Genomic DNA, 23,997 nt, shown 5'->3' with positions numbered 1-23,997 from the left:
GACAAGACAACACAAAGTCAGTATTTAAATAACTATAGCAAAGGCAAGAGTCGCACAATTACTAAGTTGCCATAAAGAATTTACTGTGTAGGTATTACTTAAGATATAGATTTCATGCTGTATTTATTAAGGAAAAAAACTGTAGCTTCCAAAGAGGAATATATTACCAGCCTAATCACAACAACAAAACCTTTCAACTTTAAAATTTTCAATTCTCTAACTTTTAAATGTCCTCTCATTCCTAAACTCTTACCTCTCACTCTCCACTTTTAGCAGCCACAGATGTAAAAAGGCAAAAACAACAGCACCTCACCCCAACCTGATTTTGTGATTTATGGCAGCCTTTATGAATAAACTAACACTTCAGCAATATGTGAACTGTGAACTTACAGATGTTCAAGCTGGGTTTAGAAAAGGCAGAGGAACCAGAGATCAAATTGCCAACATCCGTTGAATCATTGAAAAAGCAAGAGAGTTCCAGAAAAACATCTATTTATGCTTTATTGACTATGCCAAAGCCTTTGACTGCGTGGATCACAATAAACTGTGGAAAATTCTTAAGGAGATGGGAATACCAGACCACCTGACCTGCCTCTTAAGAAACCTGTATGCAGGTCAGGAAGCAACAGTTAGAACTGGACATGGAACAACAGACTGGTTCCAAATAGGAAAAGAAGTATGTCAAGGCTGTATATTGTCACCCTGTTTATTTAACTTGTATGCAGAGTACATCATGAGAAACACTGGGCTGGAAGAAGCACAGACTGGAATCAAGATTGCCGGGAGAAATATCAATAACCTCAGATATGCAGATGACACCACCCTTATGGCAGAAAGTGAAGAAGAACTAAAGAACCTCTTGATGAAAGTGAAAGAGGAGAGTGAAAAAGTTGGCTTAAAGCTCAGCATTCAGAAAACTAAGATCATGGCATCTGGTCCCATCACTTCATGGCAAATAGATGGGGAAACAGTGGCTGACTTTATTTTTCTGGGCTCCAAAATCACTGCAGATGGTGACTGCAGCCATGAAATTAAAAGACGCTTACTTCTTGGAAGGAAAGTTATGACTAACCTAGACAGCATATTAAAAAGCAGAGACATTACTTTGTCAACAAAGGGCAGTCTAGTCAAGGCTATGGTTTTTCCAGTGGTCATGTATGGATGGGAGAGTTGGACTATAAAGAAAGCTGAAAAGAATTGAAAGAAGACTCTTGAGGGCCCTTGGACTGCAAGGAGATCCAACCAGTCCACCCTAAAGGAGATCAGTCCTGGGTGTTCATTGGAAGGACTGATGTTGAAGCTGAAACTCCAATACTTTGGCCACCTGATGCAAACAGCTGACTCATTTGAAAAGACTCTGATGCTGGGAAAGACTGAGGGCAGGAGGAGAAGGGGACAAAAGAGAATAAGATGGTTGGATTGCATCACTGACTCAATGGACATGGGTTTGGGTGGGCTCCAGGAGTTAGTGATGGACAGGGAGTCCTGGCGTGCTGCGGTTCATGGGGTCGCAAAGAGTTGGACACACCTGAGCAACTGAACTGAACTGAACACAAGTGAGGAAATAAGAGGCCTATTCATTCCTATCTTTTCTACTCCAGACATAAAACTAAAAGTGGAAAAGAAGATGAAATAGTCACTAAAACCTTAGGTTTCCTTTCAATAATGATTCCATTTACTGAAAAAATCTACTATACAAACCAATTTTAGAATTAAAGTTCTTTATTTTGAAGTGACATTTACATTTACTGTGAAATATATGTTCAAAAAGTACACAGAACATATCAAATATGGATGGCCTAATGAATGATTATATGGCAAACATACATTTTTTAAGTACCGTCCAAGTCCAGAAATAGAAACCAGGATCACAGAAACAGAAGCAAGCTCTCTTAAAATACCCCACCTCCACATCCCTCTTCAATCACTACTATCTTAACATGCTATGTGAATTTCACAAGCTAATTCACTGAGAACAAAAAGAAATAGGGCCACAGTTTAAGTGAGGTGGAAGTATTTAAAATACCTCTAAAATGCATTAATGGGCTTCTCTGGTAGCTCAGATGGTAGAGCATCTGCCTGCAATGCGCAACACCTGGGTTCAATCCCTGGCTTGGGAAGATGCCCTGGAGGAGGACATGGCAACCCACTCTAGGATTCTTGCCTGGAGAACCCCCATGGACAGAGGAGCCTGGCAGGCTGTGTCCATGGGGTCACAAAGAATCGGACACGACTGAGCGACTAAGCACAAGCACAAAATGCATTAATAGAGAGACTTCCCTAATACATAGGACATTCTGCTATACTTTGCTGTGAAAAATGCCAGCAATAAGTGTATCGATCCATTTAGAATACAAATTATAGAACTGTTTGAATTTAATTTTGTGGAACACCACACAGGAGGGCCATAAAACACAGATTATTTTTTCCCAGCATTTCCAACAGCTGGCAGGGAGGAAGACCAATATTAGCATTCAAGATGCAAAAAAACACTAAATAACGGCCACTGCAACTCAGTAGCACCTAGATACTTAAATTATAAAATAACTGATTGATTTCTGTAATCTTTCCTGGTCTCTGACTTAATAAAAAAAAGCTTAGTAAATACTTCTCACGTTCATCCTAAATAAGGGTGCTCACACAGCAGGATGACCATGATTCTGGGTCTCTTATTTCTTACACTAAATACTAGCATTTAAGTAATAACTATAACATGGAATCACACTAATGACTGTTTATATTAACACCTCCTGTTCTAAGGTAGCATGAATTAAAAAACCTATTTCTTATAGAACTAGCCAAAGCAAGGTTTTAACAAGATAAATGTTAACAGCCCCCAAAAAAACTTAAGTGTAAAATATTAAAACTGATATGACGTTAAATTTAAACTTCATTTTTTTCCTTAGCAAAATAAGTCATTCAGAGTGGAGTGTGACATTTAAGTAAAAAGTTCCTAAATACTATTAATTAGTAACACTTAAGAGCCCTTTTTAAAGAAGCATTCTTACTCCAAAATGTAGACATAGATAATGAAAAGCAAATATAATTCATTTATAATTTAAAACCTAGCCAAACTCCTGTTTCCCTTGCACTAAAGATCTCCTTTTACTCCTCCAATTCCACCCACATATATGTCTAATTGTCTAATACTTACTTCTCACTAAACTCTGCAGTCCTGAGCAATGTTATCCCTGTGGGCTGTAACATGGTAAAGTTCTATATTACTACATTTGGAGACTTGAAGGACAGAAAAACATACAATCGTTTTAAACATCCAAGGTCTACTGTTAAGTACACTGACAATGGCAGATTAACAGTCATAGAGAGGAGAGCCTTAATATCTAGACATGCTTTAGACAAAGAGAATTCCTTAAATCTCTAATATTGGAATGGCTAAGCAAATGATACATCATTTGATGGAATATTATGTAACCATTAAGACTAAAGATGATAAAGTTGTGTAACGTAGCTTTATATAATTAAATATTTTAAATATGCTTTTATATCTACATGTAACTACAAAAATAGAAAGAAAAACTTAAAGAAAACAGCAAGAAATGAATATTTGGTACAGTTGTGAGGACTCCCCCAACCCTCCCACAGGTTTACAAAGTAAATAAAACCTAGAAGGTCAAAAATGTAATAACTCCTCTCTCTAGACAACTATAAAACTATCACCAGCACCTAGTAATCACCTCATTTTATGATCTACACTAAAACACACCAAAACCTGCTACATATTACTCTTACAGGGCTGCTTCTGGGCAAGGTCAACAGATAAAAGGGAAACAAGGTCCCGTCTGAGTAGACTGATTAAGAGAGGAAAAAATGACTTCCTTACCTCATAGCATGGTGACAGAGGTATTTTAATCCATGGCATGTTTTATTGCCATCATAGGGCATCAAATATAAACATTATTTCCTATCAAAATTAACAACTGTATCCAGTTTAAGGCATAACTACATACATAAAGGAGTATAACTAGTAAACTCTAAATAAGGTCTTGTGTCAGCTTCCTAGTTTTGATACTGAATTATACTTTAAGCAATCAACACTGGGGAAGACAGAATAAAGAGTGCATGAGACCTTCCTTGTATATTTCTTTACAATTTCCTGTGAATCTATCATATCAAAACAAAATGTTAAAAAAATATATATATATATATACATATACACACACACACACAAACATATATACTGCCAGTTTTTCAAAATGGATGAAACCCATTCTTCTAATAGTACTACTATCAGAGTGGTATTCTTCACCTTGCTGAGAGCATACTAAATTGCTACAGACTCCTTTGGGAAAAATGATTCTATAGCATAAATCCAGGCCATAAAAGTTGTGGCTTTTGACCTAGCCATTTAATTTCCGGGAATTACCTAAAGAAACAACATCAGATTTGGGAAAACATATACATGCATTTATATACATACATATATAAAGATATTACTACACTGAAACAAAGTAAAATTGATGCAACTTTAGGTGTTTGAGGATATGGGAATCATTAAATTCTCAAAATCTAGGCATGAAATATTATGCAATCATTTGATAATACTGCAAATGGTACAATAATACAATAGGAAATGCATATAATAAGAGACCAAAGCAAAATTAAAAATTAGCCACACAAAAGTAACAGGAAATACTTCTGATAAAAATAAAAGATAATGGTGTTAGTATGACAGAATTATGTGCATTTTTCTCAAACTTCTCCATTAGAGATATTATATTAGTTTCATAGTTTAAGAAATAAGCATACTTTTACCTTATCCCAGAAGTCAATCAAAGCTGTAAAGTCCCATTTCTTAGAATATGCCACATTGTACTTCAGAATAGCATCCTATGGAAAAAGCATAAATAAAATGTCATGATACAGTAAAGTGAATTATCTAGGAATAACCTGTCTCCTTTATGAATTATTTCCAGTATATTTCTTAATGTTGGACAAGTTTCTTCCACCATTAGCTACTCCATATCAGCAGTTATGAATGAACAGAATGCATACTAATTTTTAGTATTCACTTAAGAAAACTGAGATTAGAAAGGTCAAGTAATAGAGGGGGAAACATAATTACTCTAAAACATGTACTCTAAACAGAAGCAATATAATCCAAATGGACAAAATTGGATCTTGGGTGTTAAAAAAAAGGAAACAGTAATAATATAGTGACTTTTGGTATTTAATAGGGTCACACTACATATACAGATATATAGTGTATTAGCATTAAGATTTCATTAGGAGAGTAAATTAGGGGAAAATTATCTAAAAAGGCTCCCTGGGGAAGAGAGCAATAAAGAAAAAAGGCTGAGGTCAAACTAGTGTGCCACCTGCTGGTGTAATTTTAACTGTCTGAATGCTCTACGCTCTATCGCTTCAATTGTGTTGGACTCTGTGGCCCTCTGGATTGAAGCCTGCAAGGCTCCTCTGTTCATAGGATTCTCCAGGCAAGAATACTGGAGTGGGTTGCCCCCTTCTTTTCCTTAACCCTAACTGTCTTGAATAGGCAGTACTTTACCTGTGGGGTAGGCATAAGACAATCCATTAAGTTACGCAGAAAGAACTATTATATCACATCCTTTTAAATTTCTATTTGATTATATTTTATAATACATATTAATATAGAATTTATAAAAACCATTTATAATCACAATATACACCTAAAGATTTTTTACTGAAGGCATATTAAGTCTGAAAAACATTGTGCTAGATTATTACTATAAACCTAAATTTCCTCATCATTGAAGAAAGTTTTTAAAAATTAACATTCTGCCAAAGAGCTTCCTGAAAAATACTTCATGTCACATAAATTATCACCAAGCATCTCAGCTAAAAGAAATGAGCCAATAAAAATGTATATAATCTACCTCAAATAAGAAGATATCCAAGTTTCTTGAAAAAGGAAAAGTCATCAACCATAAAATAATATGACAAGAAATATTATAAGATATGACAATATGACAAGAAACATTATGACAAGATATGACAATAATATGACAAGAAATTATACTACATTTTCCATTAAGAAGGAAAAGATTTTAAGAATTTTTTCCCCCAAATTACTGGTATTTGATTTTAGGACCTCAAACAAAATATTAAATAGCAATGTCTATAACAGCAAACAGACAAACAATGCATATAGTGGAATAAGCTACTGATACACTCAACAACACAGATGAATCTCAAAGATCTTCATCTAAGTGAAAGAAGCCAGACACACTAGCATACCTGATACATGATTCCATTCAAATAAAATGTAGCTGATACTTGTTTTTTTGTTTTTTTTTTTAAAAAAAAGGCAGATCAACAGGTGCCCGCGGCCAGGGAAGAAAGAGGCAATTGATCACAAAGGGGTAAGAAAAATCTTTGCAGTGTGACAGGAATGCTCTGTATCTTGACTGCAGTGAGAGCTTCAAGTGTATATGCAAATGTCAAACTTCATCAAGTTACATTCTTTAAAAGAATGTACTATCTTATATGTAAATTATCCTCAAAGTTGGTAAGGAAAAACATTCTAAATAGCATTTATACTCTAATTCTTTAGTGGAGTTGTATAATTAGCATTAACTCCTAACTAATATTTACTCTACTTCAGTCTTCAAGTCTCAAAAGTAGTCCACCACAAGGTCTCCCATCACGAGAAAAGCTGTGTGCGTGCTAAGTCGCTTCAGTAGTGTCCAACTTTATGCGACCCCATGGACTGTAGTCCACCTGGCTCCTCTGTCCCTGGGACTCTCCAGGCATGAATACTGGAGTGGGCTGCCATGCTCTCTTCCAGGGGACCTTCCTGAGCCAGGGGTCGAACTCGCGTCGCTCATGCCTCCCGCACTGGCGAGCACGTTGTTTACCACTAGCGCCACCTGGGAAGCCTGGGTGCTACTCCATACAGTATTCTTAGATGAGTGACTTTTTTTCAGTTCATAATTCACCATAAGTACAAGTTAAAGCACAAAGAAGCCCATTCTTTGCAAATTATCAGACATATTATTCATAGAAATATTACAGTGTAAACCAACTTTTGAGGACACTGTTGCTTTTTTACCGTCTGAGCCACCAGGGAAGCCCTAGGACACTGTTGCTTTTTTAAACTTACAACATTTCTAATCCCTCTCAACATCAAATGGCATTTAAAAAAAAAACAGCAAAATATTATTATATTCTATAAGAAGGATTTAATGTTTTCCCTTCCCTCTCATTGTGCTCCTTCATCAAAGGAAACAATTACCGTTAAGTCAAGAGAAGAAAATCTCGATAGATTACTCTGTTACGCAGAATCTACCATAAAATAAACAAGAAAGGGAAATTCAGATTAAATTAATTACCCCTTTTAAAATAATCATGGTGGATGGGATAGGGAGGGAGGTGGGAGGGGGGATCAGGATGGGGAACGCATGTAAATTCCATGGCTGATTCATGTCAATGTATGGCAAAAACCACTACAATATTGTAAAGTAATTAGCCTCCAACTAATAAAAATAAATAAAAAATAAAATAATCACAGCACACTAAGGAATTGCTAAAAGAGGTGAGCAGCAATGTAATTTAGAACACTATGATTATTATGTATTTGTGTTTAAAAAAAATATGTAAATTCTTAAATAATCCTGTTTGTAAGGCCATTAAAGGTCCTAAATTAGTGTTTTTCATATAGAGTCTGGACAGTATTCCTGATTGGTCTGCTTATGCTTGAGAGTTTATAAATGTGGTTTTGGAATAAATCAGCTCAGTTCAGTCACTTAGTCATGTCTGACTCTGTGACCCCATAGACTGCAGCATGCCAGGTTCCCTGCCCATCACCAACTCCCGGAACTTGCCCAAATTCATTTCCATTGAATCGGTGATGCCATTCAACCATCCATCCTCTGTTGACCCCTTCTCCTCCTGCCTTCAATCTTTCCCAGCATCTGGGTCTTTTCCAGTGAGTCAGTTCTTTCTCATCAGGTGGCCAAAGTATTGGAGTTTCAGCTTCAGCATCAGTCCTTCCAATGAATATTCAGGACCGATTTGCTTTAGGATTGACTGATTTGATCTCCTTGTAGTCCAAGGGACTCTCAAGAGTCTTCTCCAACACCACAGTTCAAAAGCATCAATTCTTCGGTGCTCAGCTTTCTTCATAGTCCAACTCTCACATCCATACATGACCACTGGAAAAACCATAGCCTTGACTAGACGGACCTTTGTTGGCAAAGTAATGTCTCTGCTTTTTAATATGCTCTTTAGGTTTGTCATAGCTTTTCTTCCAAGGAGCAAGCGTCTTTTAATTTCATGGCTGCAGTCATTTTGGAATGAATACAAAGGCCAGAAAAACAACACACTGTAGAAATGAAAGCTAGTACTTTAAATAAAGAAGTACCTAAGATGCACTGCAGTAGAGGAATGTCAAATTCTTAAAAACCTGAACCTATCACATTTATTTGCAAGCTGATACTCTGCATAGAGACCCCATCTTTCCCTCTACCAACATTCACCAACTGTGATAAGTTAAAAAGCAATAAACACAAAGAATTTTATCTTCATACAGTATAATTTTTGAGTTTATCAGCATACTACTCTGGGGCTCAGATATGTGATTAAGAATCTGTGCAAAAAGCAAATACTGATTACAAATTGTTTTCACAGTGATAATGAACACAACTCAAATGATGAGTCAAGATGTTTAAAATGGAAAAAATCGAATTGATATAACTGGATATAAGTATAAAGAGATTTATTCAGTTTTATGTTTGTACATATGTAATTAACGCATGTTTATGTTTGTGCACATGTAATTAACATATTAACAATAAGTAAGCTCTGGCAGACCCTGAGAATTTCTCTCATTTAAAAAAAGTAATTATAAGGCTGAGAAATACTATCCCTAAGAAATGAAATTTTCAAAATATATTATGGTACAATGTATCACTGTTTTTCATATGAAGGGAAAACAAGAGCTAAGGAAAAAAAAAAGGAAGCGATGGAAAAGGTACAGAAAGTTAAGAATAACTTGTAAATATAAATGAAAACTCAGTATAAAACTTAAGAAACAGTACATAACAAATTAATTTCTCAAAGAGAATGAAGCCAGTTTTACAAAAGTATAAAAAATCTGTTTATAGTTGTAAAAACTTTAAAAGTTTATATAAGGCTATAGTGCCAAAAATAAACATATACTCAAAACAATCTAATGGTTACCCTTATGGACTTAAACGAAATATTTTTTAAATCAAAAAATAAATTATTGCCAAAATATAAGATGAATAAATTATGAAACTGCTAGAAGCTGTTATTAAAAGCAATAAAAAGTACAATGTTTAATCATTAGCAAACTCCGCTTCCCTTTGGGCAAACAATGCTGAAGTCATAATTCTTCCCTGATTTACTTTTAAAGACATTTCAGAAGCAGGATAATTCTAAAACAAAAAGAAAAGCAAAGCCCAGGATCAAAGGAAATTGGATGGGGAATCAAGAAACAGGTCTTATTCCATGTGGCTCCAGGCAAGTCATTTACAACTCTCAATTCTTCTACTCATTACCTAGAGATGGAGTATAAACCAAGAATGTCTCTAAAGAGAGTTCCTCGGGAAGCAAGCACTTTGCATACAAATAATGCTATTCAGTTCAGTTCAGTTCAGTTCAGTCGCTCAGTCGTGTCCCATTCTTTGCGACCCCATGAATCGCAGCACGCCAGGCCTCCCTGTCCATCACCAACTCCCAGAGTTTACTCAAACTCATGTCCATCAAGTCGGTGATGCCATCCAGCCATCTCATCCTCTGTCGTCCCCTTCTCCTCCTGCCCCCATTCCCTCCCAGCATCAGGGTCTTTTCCAATGAGTCAACTCTTCACATGAGGTGGCCAAAGTACTGAGTTTCAGCTTCAGCATCAGTCCTTCCAATGAACACCCAGGACTGATCTCCTTCAGGATGTACTGGTTGGATCTCCCTGCAGTCCAAGGGACTCTCAAGAGTCTTCTCCAACACCACAGTTCAAAAGCATCAATTCTTCGGCGCTCAGCTTTCTTCACAGTCCAACTCTCACATCCATACATGACCACTGGAAAAACCATAGCCTTGGCTAGACAGACCTTTGATGGCAAAGTAATGTCTCTGCTTTTTAATATGCTACGTAGGTTGGTCATAACTTTCCTTCCAAGGAGTAAGCGTCTTTTAATTTCATGGCTGCAATCACCATCTGCAGTGATTTTGGAGCCCAAAAAAATAAAGTCTGACACTGCTTCCACTGTTTCCCCATCTATTTCCCACGAAGTGATGGGACCAGATGCCATGATCTTAGTTTTCTGAATGTTGAGCTTTAAGCCAACTTTTTCACTCTCCTCTTTCACTTTCATCAAGAGGCTTTGCTGTTACCTAAGTCTTTTAAAGATCAAACAACATCTCTGAAGGAAAAGACCAGGGCTCATCTCTAAGAACTACATGTAAGAGACAAAAATTACAAAAGAACACACCTTCAAGTTTTGGGGTCGAGTGAACTTGTTGAGAAGTGCAGTCTGAATGAGCTCCCACCGGCTCCCTGCAGTTCGCTCACCATTCTTTAAGGAAAAGAAAAACATGAGGAAACTTATTCCAAGTTGTCTTGCGTGGCAGAATCAGAAGCCTAACAGCAAGCATTAAAGTATCTTTCAGAGACTAAAAGAACATGAGTTCTGTTCAATTTTGTTCTCACCTCATCTTCCACAGGGTACAAGTTTTGTTCTGAACAAGGCATCTTAACATGCTTGTTGTCCCACAAATCTTTAAAATGTGTTGGGAAAGGTTTAGGCACTTCTCCTATCCGCAAAAGATCTACCTGAAATGCAAGAAAACTGTAAGTGCATAAAAACTAGGCATATCTTCTGTAAAATAATCGAAAGAAATCAGCTGAAGTAAATGCTATAAAAATACAGACCAGCTCCTAGGCAAGAAATCTCCTAAGTCTTTTTCAGTTGTTCCCACTCATTACCTTCAGTGAGTTTCCAAATCATCATGTCCTGGGCACTCTTATCTTCATCCCATCCAGTGCCCTAGTCCTGATTAATCTTTGACTGAATTTCTGGTAATAGCTTTCTATCCCTCTCCCTAACTCCCAACTGCTCCCAGATACATTCATCAAACATAAAACCCTTATCCCCACTTGGGAATAATATTATCTTTCTAAAGTATCCCCAACCTTCTAATCCTATAATGGCTCCCCTCTGCCTATATAGATTCTAAATGATTCCAATTTTTAACATCCTCTCTTACCCAAAACACTACCTATTTAAACATCAACCTTCAATACTCAGCTCAATTTTCATTTCCTATAAGAAGTCTTTAAAAACTTTCTAATAGGCAGTAAGCTTATTCTCTCATTTTATTGGATCATTATCATACTAGAGCACACTTTTTCCCCTCCTCCACTAGACTCTAAACTTAAGAATAATAACTATATTAACTTTGTATTTTGAGTATTTACAACAGAGCCAGACATGTATGTTTTTAATATGTATAAATGTTTATATACGTACAGTTGATCTTTGAACAACATGGGTTTGAACTGCGCAGGTCCACTTATACAATTATCTTTTTCAATAAATACATACTATAGCACCACACAATCAGCAGCTGATTGAATTGCTGAATGTGGACCCTCAGACACGGAGGGCCAACTGTAAAGTTATACTGGGATTTTTTTTTTTTTTTTAGTTTTATCAGTTATTTTATTTTATTTTTCAGATGGAGGTGGGAACTATACTCGAATTTTTGACTGCCCAGAAGGTTGGCACCCTAACCTTCAAACTGTTCAAGGGTCAACTATATATATACACACATTGTTGTTGTTGTTCAGTTGTTAAGTTGTATCCGACTCTTTGTGACTCTGTGGCCTGCAGCACACCAGGCTTCTCTGTCCTCCAACTATCTCCTGGAGTTTGCTCAAATTCACGTCCACTGAGTCGGTGATGCTATCTACTCATCTCATCCTCTACTGCCCCCTTCTCCTTTTGCCTTCAAAGTGTATATATGCATGTGGATAAATAAATAAATAAATATATTCAAGGTTCATCCATACCATAGCATGAATCAGAACTTTACTGTCGATCATCAAATAATTACACAAATAAATATAAAATTTCAACTGTAAGATGCTATAAATGAGAGGTTCATGATGTCACAAGAATCTTTCTAGACAATTTTAACTTATGTGGTGAGCTTAGGGAATCCTTCTTTGAGGAACTAGCAGCTGAGCTCAACTCCAAAGGTTAAAAATAAGTAGGAAAAGGTGAAAGGGACAAAAAAAAGGAACAGCCTATGGAAGGAAATAGGCAGCTTCATTAAAAGCCTGCAACCCAAGAGAAATAAATTTGTAGGCCTTTTATACAGGTAACCATTAAAACCACAAGTGTGTATAAGACTACTCCAAGAGAGGAAAAAATAAGAAGACATATGAAAAAGTCCTGGGGAACTCTAACAACGTTTAAGGGCCACATACAGAAAAAAAGCTAAAAGGAACAAAGCAAGGGTTTAAGGAGGCAGGAAGAAAATCAGGAATATATGGTATCAAAGAAGCCAAAGGATGAGAATATTCCAAGGAGGAAACAATAAAGGACGTTCAAGAGTCAAAAGTGGCTGAGACATCAATCCTACCAAAAGTATTTTGTCCTCCAAATGGGCACCCCAAAGGTGACTTTGTAAAGATCTTCCATGTAATCTAAGGTGACAAAAACAGGTACCAGTACAGCTTCACACACAGGGGAACATAATATATAAGAATATATGTATCTTTGGGTGTCTGTCTGTTTAAATGTGTCTATGCATGTGTATAGCACATGCTTATACATGTGTTTGCCTATATGTGTGCATATGTTTGTGTGTTAATGTATGTTGCATGCATGAGTGCATTTACAGATAATCAAGTATTATCATGTCCATGCAATTTCAGATTGCCTTCCATTTCTAACACTAAATGTCAGCTTTATATTATGATTTCAAATTCTGTAACTATTAATATCTGGCATCTTAGAAATGTATCTAAGGACTATTTAACAAATATTAATTATACATATAGCATACTATACTACCATATTCAAGAAAAAGAAATCTAGAAGAAAACACACCAAATTCTTAAACTTTTTTTACTGACCCTGTATTACTTTTGTAATAAAACTTTTATAAATTCATTGGATATTTGATAAACGGTAATTACAGAGATTAATTAATGATGGTATAAGATGCTTCAGGTTTTCTTTGCGGGCAGTGGGAAAGAGGAAGCAGGAAAAGTCAAAATATCACTTATTTCCCCTGATCAATCTTTTTTCCGAATCTTAACCATTAATATCTTGTCAGTCACACAAACTTTTTCTTAATTTCACACACATTATCAATGCCTCCTTTTCCCTAATCACCCCTGCTTAAGAATTCACAGTGTCCTATCAATATAATCTCAAAACAATTTGCATTTATTCTTTTATAGTCCCACAATTACTACCCTGTCTCAGTTATTTCCAAACTTTTTTAAAGAGTAGAACTCTTTTTTCCCTACGAATTCTAATACAAAATCATATTTAAATAAAAGCTATTTTAATAAATATAATTTTTAGAGTGACTTTACTTATTTTATCAATAGCAAAGAGACTAACTGAAGGACTGTGAAATTGAGAGAGACGACAGCTAAAGCTTTCATCAATCTATTTATATCTCTCATCCAATATTAAGAAAATCCTATCCACACACCTAAACAGCTGGCAGACGGTAACTTTTTTACACTGCTATTCTGATATTTAAGGAAATACTTCAAACAGCAGTAGCAAGAGAACCCTGATTCTATGACCTGCCCAAAAATGAATTCTCTTGGTAAAATCTGCTGGTTAAAATATGGTATTAAGCCAAAAAAAAAAAAAGAACGGTATTAAGCATTTTTAAAAGTAAACACACATTAGTTCTTCTACAACAGGTTTTTCATAGTTAAATGTACAGCTTAGAAAAGAAATTTGAGTCAATATCAAAAGAACCCCTGAGCCACTTTCATGAAGCACAATTTGATAACTACTGTTTGCTTACTTTTCATCTCTTAACCGAATTCTTTCCTTTTCCTGTTTCCAATGTATCCTCACTTCAGTCTTCCTCACAAATAGCTGTCTGATCAACCTCGCTATATGTATAGTACAACTATTGTCTGCACAGACATTTTCATGATTTCCAATTCTTATAGATTTAATTTCTTATAGACTCAGTTTCTGATACCTGACGCCCTCTACAATATGAACCCAAACTACTTTTCAAGTCTTCTCTTCCTCCATTTTCCATCCAAATACTCAGTTCCAGCAAATCAACTGCTTTCCATTTGTAAAGTTTTAAACTGCACAGCCTTTTCCTATAAAGGTTATATATCTATCTGGAATTCCCTTGCCTTACTAACTCCATTTCAGAAATTTCCTCTCATCTTTAAGAACTCAGCTCAAACTCTACCACCCTGCTCTATGTTGCTTTTACCTAACCACACTAATGAATTCTGTACTTCAAAATATTTAATCACATGTAGGCTAAGTTGTATAAGAACAGAGATTTTTTTTTTAAGTAGCCCCTGTGAAATCTAATATAGAACCTAATAAATGAGATGAATATTTAATCCCACATGGATTCTTTTTTGTGTTGTTTTTGTTGGCCATGCCACATGGTTTGTGGGATCTTAATTTCCTGACCAGGAATCAAACCAGGCCCATGACAGTGAAAGCGCTGAGTCCTCACCACTGGAGAGCCAGGGAATTCCTAAGATGTGAATATTTAAAACTACTCCAAGAGTGACAGAAATATTCTAAGATTGGATTATAGCGATGGTTGCCTAACTCGGTAAACTAACTAAATATAACTGAACACTTAAAATGCTCAATAAAGTTTTTCTTTTTTTTTTTTTAAGAACCCATGAAAAGTATAAAAGAGGTTACCAGGGTTAGTGAGGAATGACAAGTTACTGTTTAGTAGGTAAAGCTTATGTGCAGGAAGATGAAAAATTTCTGGAAATGAACAGTGGTGATGGTTGTATGACACTGCCACTGAAATGTACACTTAAAAAATGATTAAGTTGGTAAACTTCATATTATGTACATTTAACCACAGTTGCTTTTTTTTTAAATGAGGTTGGTTTTAGAAATGCTGAGTTTGAGATACCTATGGGATAGTGATGGGGATGTCTAGAAGAATCTAAAGCTCAGAAAAAGAGGATAAAACTGGAGAATAATTTGAGGATACTGAAAAACATACAATTTTGAATTTTAGTATCTAACATGTACTGGGTACTCAATAAATATTGTCAATTGAATTTTTTAATTCAATAAATTTTCTAAACAATACAGAATATTCAATATCCTCAGCAGTTAACAGTGATTCATCTTACGGATTTGTTAAGTACCGTGTTAAGTAATCTATCATTATATTTCTCTATTTTATAAACTTCTCAGTGCTTTATATATGCAGAAAAGAGAAGCACTTTCTATGCATTGGTCTGTTTTTCACAAATATCACAATAAACTGAAACTTAGCACCTTCTCTCTTTATAGGTAAGAGGTAATATCTACCCGAATAGTCACTGTGTGATTGGCAGACGGTCTCAAGGGAGGCAGCCGGATCCCACACCTTGGCATTCTTCTCATCTCCTCAATAGGAGTTCCAAGCCATTTCTTATCTGGAGAAAGGTGAGGTGGAATGTATTTAGGGATCTTCCTTTCTGTTCTTTGATGTTTCATTTCACATTGTTCTTTTCTAAGATCAAAACAAATATATTCAATCACAAACCACTCACTGTTTAAATTCACTTAGATACACAAGTAAAAACACTTACCCAGAAGTTATTGTTTAAAATGTGCCAAACTTGCTCTTTCTCCTTGGTATTTAGAAAAAACAAAACAACAAAAAACCTTATAAGGCTTACAGTAAAACCCAAGAACTTATTTTCAATAGTCTGTGGAAGGAATTTCCAAACACAGGTAAATCACCTTCTGAAAAAAGGGGCCTTGTAAAAGAATAGGTACATTGCCAAACAAGTCACGGTTCACAGTATCAGCTACTTTTTAGGACTCTAGACAATAATTTTCAATGAAGTGAACTTACTATGGCATCCTTGCCATAAAAGATCACAAAAATTATGGAGAGGGCTTTAAGATAATTTTTATACTTACATTTTTTTTTGTAATCATACAGGCTGGGATTTAAATCCCAGCTTTACTCCCCACAAGTTACATAATTTCAGTGAATTTTCTAACCAATTTCAGTTTTCTCATTTGTGAAGTGAGTGCAATACCACCTGCCTGCCGTCAGAGCATTAGAGAAAATGCATATACAGTAGCCTAAGATAACAGTAGTTACTATCATATTTATGATCAAGTAATTCCCATAAATCTCAGAAGGAAGTTGATGAAATTAAAGTCTGATTAATTATTTACTTCTTTTCTGTTTCTGTGATTTTTAGAATTTAACATTTGAGTCTAAGTTTAAATCATGCATTATTAATTAATAAGAAAGACAACTATTTCTTGCCTTCAGTGCAAACCAGAACTTCGTGAAACTCCCCCTCACAAAATTACATAACACATTACCCTTTTGAAGATACTCTTGATGGTAAAAATTACCTTTTGTCCTCTGCTTTGGGCATTCTCATGAAATGATCTGTGATTTTAGAATCCTTTCTCCCATGTTGCTTAGAATTTCTGCACTCTACATTCAGGCTAGAAGTACTTCCAGGTAGTTTGACATTCAAATCATTCATTCCAGCTCGACTCTCTCCTCCTTCAAATTGGAAATGTAATCGAATCTCACCTCCCTTAGCAAAGGACCGCTTCCTCAACTCAGTGTCAGCTTCTCTTGGTTGGAACCGTGAAGGTTTATTTGCTGTTTGAGCAGAACTGCTATCTTCCTGTTCATCAAAACCTGGACTTGTCTCTTCATCTGCTTCTGAGTCCTGACAACTATTTTTGGAATTATCTACATCCATTGGTGACTCAGGTTCACTTTCTTTCTCAAATGGAGGAGAATTTCCTAGACTACTTTCTTGCCTACTCAATTTGTTGGCATTTTTCAGTCCAGTACCAACATCCTCAGAGCCAATGTCCGACAAGGGGCTCTCTGGCACGACGTCTGCCTCTTCCTGCCGACACCCTGCACAGTCTTCTGCAGGATGGCAAGCCTTGCTATACTTCTGGTGGCTTCTGGTTTCTCTGCCCTGTTCATCTTCCACTGTCTGCTTTGCATTCGCAAGCTTTACATGTGTCAAAAACTGTTGATTATCTCTGCTCTCCTCACTATTTGCATCACTGTGATCATCATTTTGGGGTGACTGATCAACGTTAGCATTACCGAACTGCTCTGGTACCAGAGTTACTGCTGGAGGTTCACTTTCCAAAAGCCGTTCTGAGTGTTTCCCTTCATTCTGCCACTTACACATAGTTGCAGTCTGATGCTGGTTCAAATACTGTGTACTTTTTTCAACTGATGACTTATCGAAACCTAGCTGAGAAACATTTTCTAATTTTTCCATGTTATGTTGATAAAAGTTATCTTTTTGTACAGAACTCATCATGGATTCTTCTCTTGTATTGTTGTTTTCCTTACTATGCAAACTGTAAAAGAATAGAAAGAATGATACAACAGAACTTATAACACAATGGAAAGAATTTATGACACAAAAAAATCACTTACCCAAACACATTCCTACAATATCATAGCAATAATTAAACCTGTGATTACCTGAGCATATAGCATGCTCCATACGTTCATGACTCCATACGTTTGCACATTTGCCTATAATGCCCTTTTCCCAACTGTGTGCCTGGCAAACACCAGCTAGAATGCAGTGTTAAACTTCATTCACCTTCATTCACCTGTGCAGCCTTTCTTGCAAAGGTAAAGCTGACTGACTGTTCTACATGCTAATTACCACTGTTTATATCAAGGTAGTTTATAACTACCTTGTTTATATCTTTACTGTGGCATTGATCACACCATGTAAGAATCATGTGCTTTTTGGTGACTGTCAGCACCACTACACTGTAAGTATCTTAAAGACAGAGACTACTGCTTTTTCATCTCTGCATCTCAAGTATATTAAACCATCCCTGGCATACAGAATTAACTGAAATGTCAATAAAGAAAAACGTGAAAGCAAAAAGGAGAGAAAATAGCATGAAACATGATATAACATCCATATATCACATTATTCATTACTCTAGATAAGCATGTTTCTATACCTTTCTGATTCCACTGTCTTGATTCCTTTAGTGTCCATCCAACTGGTTATAGTCTTCTGTTTGAAAACTGCAAAGAAAAAAAAAATGTATGTGTATGCATACCTTCAAAGAGAAAACACCTATAGCAGCATATACATATGGAAGGCATTAAGCTAGGTTCTATGGATTAAAAAAAGATTAATCATTCCTTCCTCATGCAAGCAATGGGAGAAAATACAGGAACATAAATATAAATACATTTGGCATAGAAGAGAAAGTGACCAGACCTTAAAAGAACTGGTATGGTCTAATGGATGAGACTACAGACTCTGAATTCAGATTGTGTGCTTAGTCGCTCATTGTCCGACTCTTTGTGACCCTTTGGACTAAACAGCCTGCCGGGCTCCTCTGTCCATGGGATTTTTCAGGCAAGAAAACTGGAGTAGGTTGTCATTTCCTTCTCCAGGGGATCTTCTGGACCTAGGGATCGAACCTACATCTTCTGTGTTTCCTGCACTGCAGGCGGATTCTTTACCTAGATCCAAACCCTGGCTCTCCCCTTCTGAATTCCCGTGTGATTTTGTGAAGAGCCATTTCTCTGTGTCTCAAATTCTTTATCAGTAGACATGCAAATTAATAGTATCTCTCTTGGGTTATTGTGAGGTTTAAATTAAGTAACAACCATTGCAAACTGCTTACCATATGCTCAGTAAATGTTAGTTACTAGTTATTGTTAGTATTAAAAGAGATCCTAAGGGAGGTCCCTGGTGGTCTAGTGTTTAGGATTCGGCACTTTCACTGACCTGGCCCAGGTTCAATGCCTGATTGGGGAACTGAGATCCTGCAAGCTGCACAGTGAGGCCAAAATAACAATAATAATAAATTTTAAAAGTAAAATAAATTCCAAAAGACCCTGATAAGAAATTAAGATATTTCTGAGGAAAGGACTACTTTAGGGAATTGAAGAAAGTGGGATCATCTGATAAATAGTTCTTGGAGAATAAACATGCAGTCACATTAAGGGAAAAAATCAGAGCAACAGGACCAATGGTAGAGAAATATTAAGAAAACAACAGAAAATATGGCTGAAAAGTCAGCAAGGAACCATAGCGATTCCTGAAAAACCCGCAAAGAAAGGTACAAAATAATGTCAAAAGTCACATTCAGAGATGTAATGCCAGAATTCAAATCTAGGAGGCTCCCAGTGAGGCAGAATACACAGCCCAGACAGCAGGTATGAAGGGGCAAGAAGAGCCTATCGTTAGAAGCCAATGAGGAAGGTACTGGTCTAGGTCAGTGGTTCCCAAACCAACTGAATCATCAGAAGGCTGACAACAAACAGATCCAAGGACCACATCTAGACCTTCTGAATGAAAATCTATATGTGATGATGGAGGCATGAGGGGAGGTGGATTCTGTATTTTTTTTCCCTAAAAAGCAGTTCTGATGATCAGCAAAGTTGAAGAACTATTGGTCAAGATCCAAAACTAGTCTTGTCTTTATAAGAATAGAGAATAAAAGTTGAGAAGTGAGAGTCATTACAGATTTCAAAATGTTAGAGGTTAAAAGTGACACTAAACTTTAAGCCTGAGACGTGAAAGATGGTGAGAACATAAAATGGAAATGTAGACTATAAGAGAACTGGATTTAGAGGGAAAATATGATTGGGTCAATATGAACACACTAAATTTAAAATGCCAAAGAGATAACTAGATAGAAATGACCAGCAGATAGTAGCAAAAGTAGAATTAATGGTTCAGCAAGGTACATATACCATAAACAAATGCAAGCCAAATTTATGTAAACATAGAAATTTAAGTATGCTTTTAAAATTTAATGTATTGCATATGGATTACATGTATATAACATTTTAGTATGACAGTCAAAGTGTTAGTTGCTCAATTGTGTCTGACTCTTTCTGACCCCATGGTATATAGCCCACCAAGCTCCTCTGTCCAAGGAATTCTCCAGGCAAGAATACTAGAGTGGGTTGCCATTCCCTTCTCCAGGGGATCTTCTTGACCTAGCAATCAAACCCAGGTCTCCTGCACTGCAGGCAGACTTTTTTCCATCTGAGCCACCAGGGAAGCTCTTTAATATAAGAAAACATAAAATCTTGAATATTCTCAACTACTGTCTAAATCGCAAAGTAAGAATCTAGGCACCGTAGTTCACAAACCCTTATTTACCCACGTCCCTTCAAACACCATAACATGAGACACCATCCCAAATACATGAAAATCAATCATTTATTTATCACTGTTTTTGCTGCTACTGCTGCTAAGTCGCTTCAATCATGTCCAACTCTGTGTGACCCCATAGACAGAAGCCCACCAGGCTCCCCTGTCCCTAGGATTCTCCAGGCAAGAATACTGGAGCGGGTTGCCATTTCCTTCTCGAATGCATGAAACTGAAAAGTGAAAGTGAAGTCGCTCAGTCATGTCCAACTCTTAGCAACCCCATGGACTGCAGCTTACCAGGCTCCTCCGTCCATGGGATTTTCCAGGCATGAGTACTGGAGTGGGGTGCCATTGCCTTCTCCAATCACTGTATTTGAGTGTCATATAATTCACATTTTATACAAAATACTAACATTCTAACTAGTCAAAATCTTTTATCAGCATTTAAAAAATTATTTGTCACAAAAATTGTACATATATATTTGATACTTCCTGTTAAACACCATGACTTTAGTGATTTTATGAAGTTAATACTTCTACAGCAAATTAGACTTCAGAGAAAAAATTAATTCCAGTCACAAAGGAGTAAGAAAATGAACCAGTTGATTCTGAAACTTTTTCTACAGTTCCATCTTCTCTATTTAATTTCATTATATCAAACACAGCAAATATAGAAAACCCTCAAAGTACAAACCAGCAATGGGCAAAAATATTCATTTTTTGAGTCAGTATAGAATTTAAAATACCTTTTTACATACATGTAAAGATTTGATGCTATGAAATGACTAGGATCCTATAACACACACGAAGCACGGCACTATGATAAGTCAACTGAACCTAAAGAATGCAGGCAACACCATTTTGTAAAAAACTACGAAGAGTGTTACAGTGCAGCTGAAGGGGAGGGCTGTCTCCTGCAGTTCTAACACTGAGAATGTCTTCTCTCTCCAGCTTCAGGCTTCCTATTATTAATTCCTGAAGCTTGAGAATAGGGTGGAGGAGAAGTAAGAGGTTAGGAACCATCATTTCCTGCTAATAAAGCAGTCCTCAGTCATTCCAAGGACCCCAGAGAAAGGATAGCCTACCAATACTACAATTTCTGGCTTCCAAAGGTTTCTTTCACAGCACATCATAGGACTGTTTCAGCTGTATCCCTTATTCCTGAAATAAGCATAAAATGGATAGCATCACCGATTCAATGGACATGAACTTGGGCGAACTCTGGGAGATAGTGAGGGATAGGGAGGCCTGGGGTCCTGCAGTCCATGGGGTCGCAGAGAGTCAGACAAGACTTAGCAACTAAACAACAAAGCATAAAATGATGTGTCCCAGGTTCCCGAGAATTTCTTTCTTTTAACTAGAAGTAATCACAGTAAACAAAAAGAGAGGCAACAGTAGGTGATGAAACAGATACAAAATAGAGTCAAACAAAATCTTGGCCTGAGATCTTCGCTCAGTTCAGTTCAGTTCAGTCACTCAGTCATGTCCAACTCTTTGCGACCCAATGGACTGCAGCACGCCAGGCCTCCCTGTCCATCACCAACTCTCAGAGTTTACTCAAACTCATGTCCATTGAGGCAGTGATGCCATCCAACCATCTCATCCTCTGTCGTCCCCGTCTTCTCTTGACTTCAATCCTTCCCAGCATCAGGGTCCTTTCCAATGAGTCAGCTCTTCGCATCAGGTGGCCAAAGTATTGGAGTTTCAGCTTCAGCATCAGTCCTTCCACTGAATATTCAGGACTGATTTCCTTTAGGATGGACTGGTTGGATCTCCTTGCAGTCCAAGGGCCTCTCAAGAGTCTTCTCCAACACCACAGTTCAAAAGCGTCAATTCTTTGGCGCTCAGCTTTCTTTATAGTCCAACTCTCCCATCCATACATGACTACTGGAAAAACCATAGCCTTGACTAGATGGACCTTTGTTGGCAAAGTAATGTCTCTGCTTTTTAATATGCTGTCTAGGTTAGTCATAACTTTCCTGCCAAGGAGTAAGCATCTTTTCATCTCATGGCTGCAGTCACCATCTGCAGTGATTTCGGAGCCCAGAAAAATAAAGTCAGCTACTGTTTTCACTGTTTCCCCATTATTTGCCATGAAGTTATGGGACCAGATGCCATGATCTCAGTTTTCTGAATGTTGAGCTTTAAGCCAACTTTTTCACTCTCCTCTTTCACTTTCATCAAGAGGTTCTTTAGTTCTTCTTCACTTTCTGCCCTAAGGGTGGTGTCATATGTGTATGTGAGGTTATTGATATTTCTCCCGGCAATTTTGATTCCAGCTCGTGCTTCATCCAGCCCAGCGTTTCTCATGATGTTCTCTGCATATAAGCTAAATAAGTAGGGTGACAATATACAGCCTTGATGTACTCCTTTTTCTATTTGGAACCAGTATGTTGTTCCATGTCCAGTTCTAACTGTTGGTTCCTGACCTGCATACAGATTTCTCAAGAGGCAGGTCAGGTGGTCTGGTATTCCCATCTCTTTGAGAATTTTCCACAGTTTATTGTGATCCACACAGTCAAAGGCTTTGGCATAGTCAATAAAGCATAAATAGATGTTTTTCTGGAACTCTCTTGCTTTTTCCATGATCGAACAGATGTTGGTAATTTGATCTCTGGCTCCTCTGCCTTTTCTAAACCCAACTTGAACATCTGGATGTTCATAGTTCACGTATTGCTGAAGTCTGGCTTGGAGAATTTTGAACATTACTTTACTAGTGTGCGAGATGAGTGCAACTGTGCAGTAGTTTGAGCATTCTTTGGCATTGCCTTTCTTTGGGATTGGAATGAAAACTGACCTTTTCCAGTCCTGTGGCCACTGCTGAGTTGTCCAAATTTGCTGGCATATTGAGTGCAGCACTTTCATAGCATCATCTTTTAGGATTTGAAATAGCTCAAGTGGAATTCCATCACTTCCACTAGCTTTGTTCCTAGTGATGCTTCCTAAGGCCCACTTGAGATCTTTGCTCAGTCACTTAGTAATAATGTACTTCATTTCTTTGAGACTTTATTTGCTCAGCTATAAACTGGGATTAACAATACTTATTTCCAAGGCTTACGTGGATCAATGAGAGAAAAATACTAAGTGACCAGTCTCACAAAGAAGAAACTCAAGAAATGTATCCTATACCAACATTTCCACTCAATCTCTTTTTTCACTGAGATCAGTAGTTCTCCATCTTTACTCTGACTTCACATCACATAATCTCAGTAACCTCACTCAGTAACCAGCATCTTTCAATGAGCAAATCATTTAATTAGGTGCTAGAGATACAGTCAAAAGGCATAAAATGCAGAAAAATTCAATTGTACTCAAAGGAACACCCCACCTTCACAAAAAGCCTCTTTCCTCCAGCAGCAGCACGATAAGGCATGGGAAGGAAGGGTGTGGTGAGTCCAAACAGCAATGGACAGTGGGAAAGTTTTGAGATGAGCAAAGAGGTTTGAAGATGCTTTTGACAGCACTAAGGCTAAAAAAATGATAAGGGAGATGGGGGACAACACAGCTCCAGTCCCCCACCCAACCACCACTGACATACACCTATCCCTGAAGTGAGGAGAGAAACTCTAGGTAACTGTTAACAGGCAGAAAACAGAAGGTCCTATACCAGCACAACTGGATAAACGATTCCCCATCAGAATGTG

General features: G+C 37.0%; 1 protein-coding gene across 1 annotated transcript in view; it reads right to left on the bottom strand.

Moving 5' to 3' along the window:
- PARG (poly(ADP-ribose) glycohydrolase) overlaps window positions 1–23,997 on the bottom strand; it is a 116,720-nt gene that overhangs the window by 89,277 nt on the left and 3,446 nt on the right. Inside the window, exons 2-7 of the mRNA XM_043476335.1 lie at window positions 18,195–18,261; window positions 16,581–17,567; window positions 15,531–15,714; window positions 10,667–10,789; window positions 10,449–10,532; window positions 4,774–4,848 (exon numbers count right to left, since the gene is read on the bottom strand). Of these exons, the coding sequence (XP_043332270.1) occupies window positions 4,774–4,848; window positions 10,449–10,532; window positions 10,667–10,789; window positions 15,531–15,714; window positions 16,581–17,567; window positions 18,195–18,261 (1,520 nt within the window). The remainder of the gene's footprint in view (window positions 1–4,773; window positions 4,849–10,448; window positions 10,533–10,666; window positions 10,790–15,530; window positions 15,715–16,580; window positions 17,568–18,194; window positions 18,262–23,997) is intronic.

Source organism: Cervus canadensis, chromosome 8 (assembly GCF_019320065.1).
Source record: "Cervus canadensis isolate Bull #8, Minnesota chromosome 8, ASM1932006v1, whole genome shotgun sequence".
Classification (NCBI taxonomy): domain Eukaryota; kingdom Metazoa; phylum Chordata; class Mammalia; order Artiodactyla; family Cervidae; genus Cervus; species Cervus canadensis.
The sequence above is the reverse complement of the archived record's forward strand: the minus strand, read 5'-3'. Positions and strand labels throughout refer to the sequence as shown.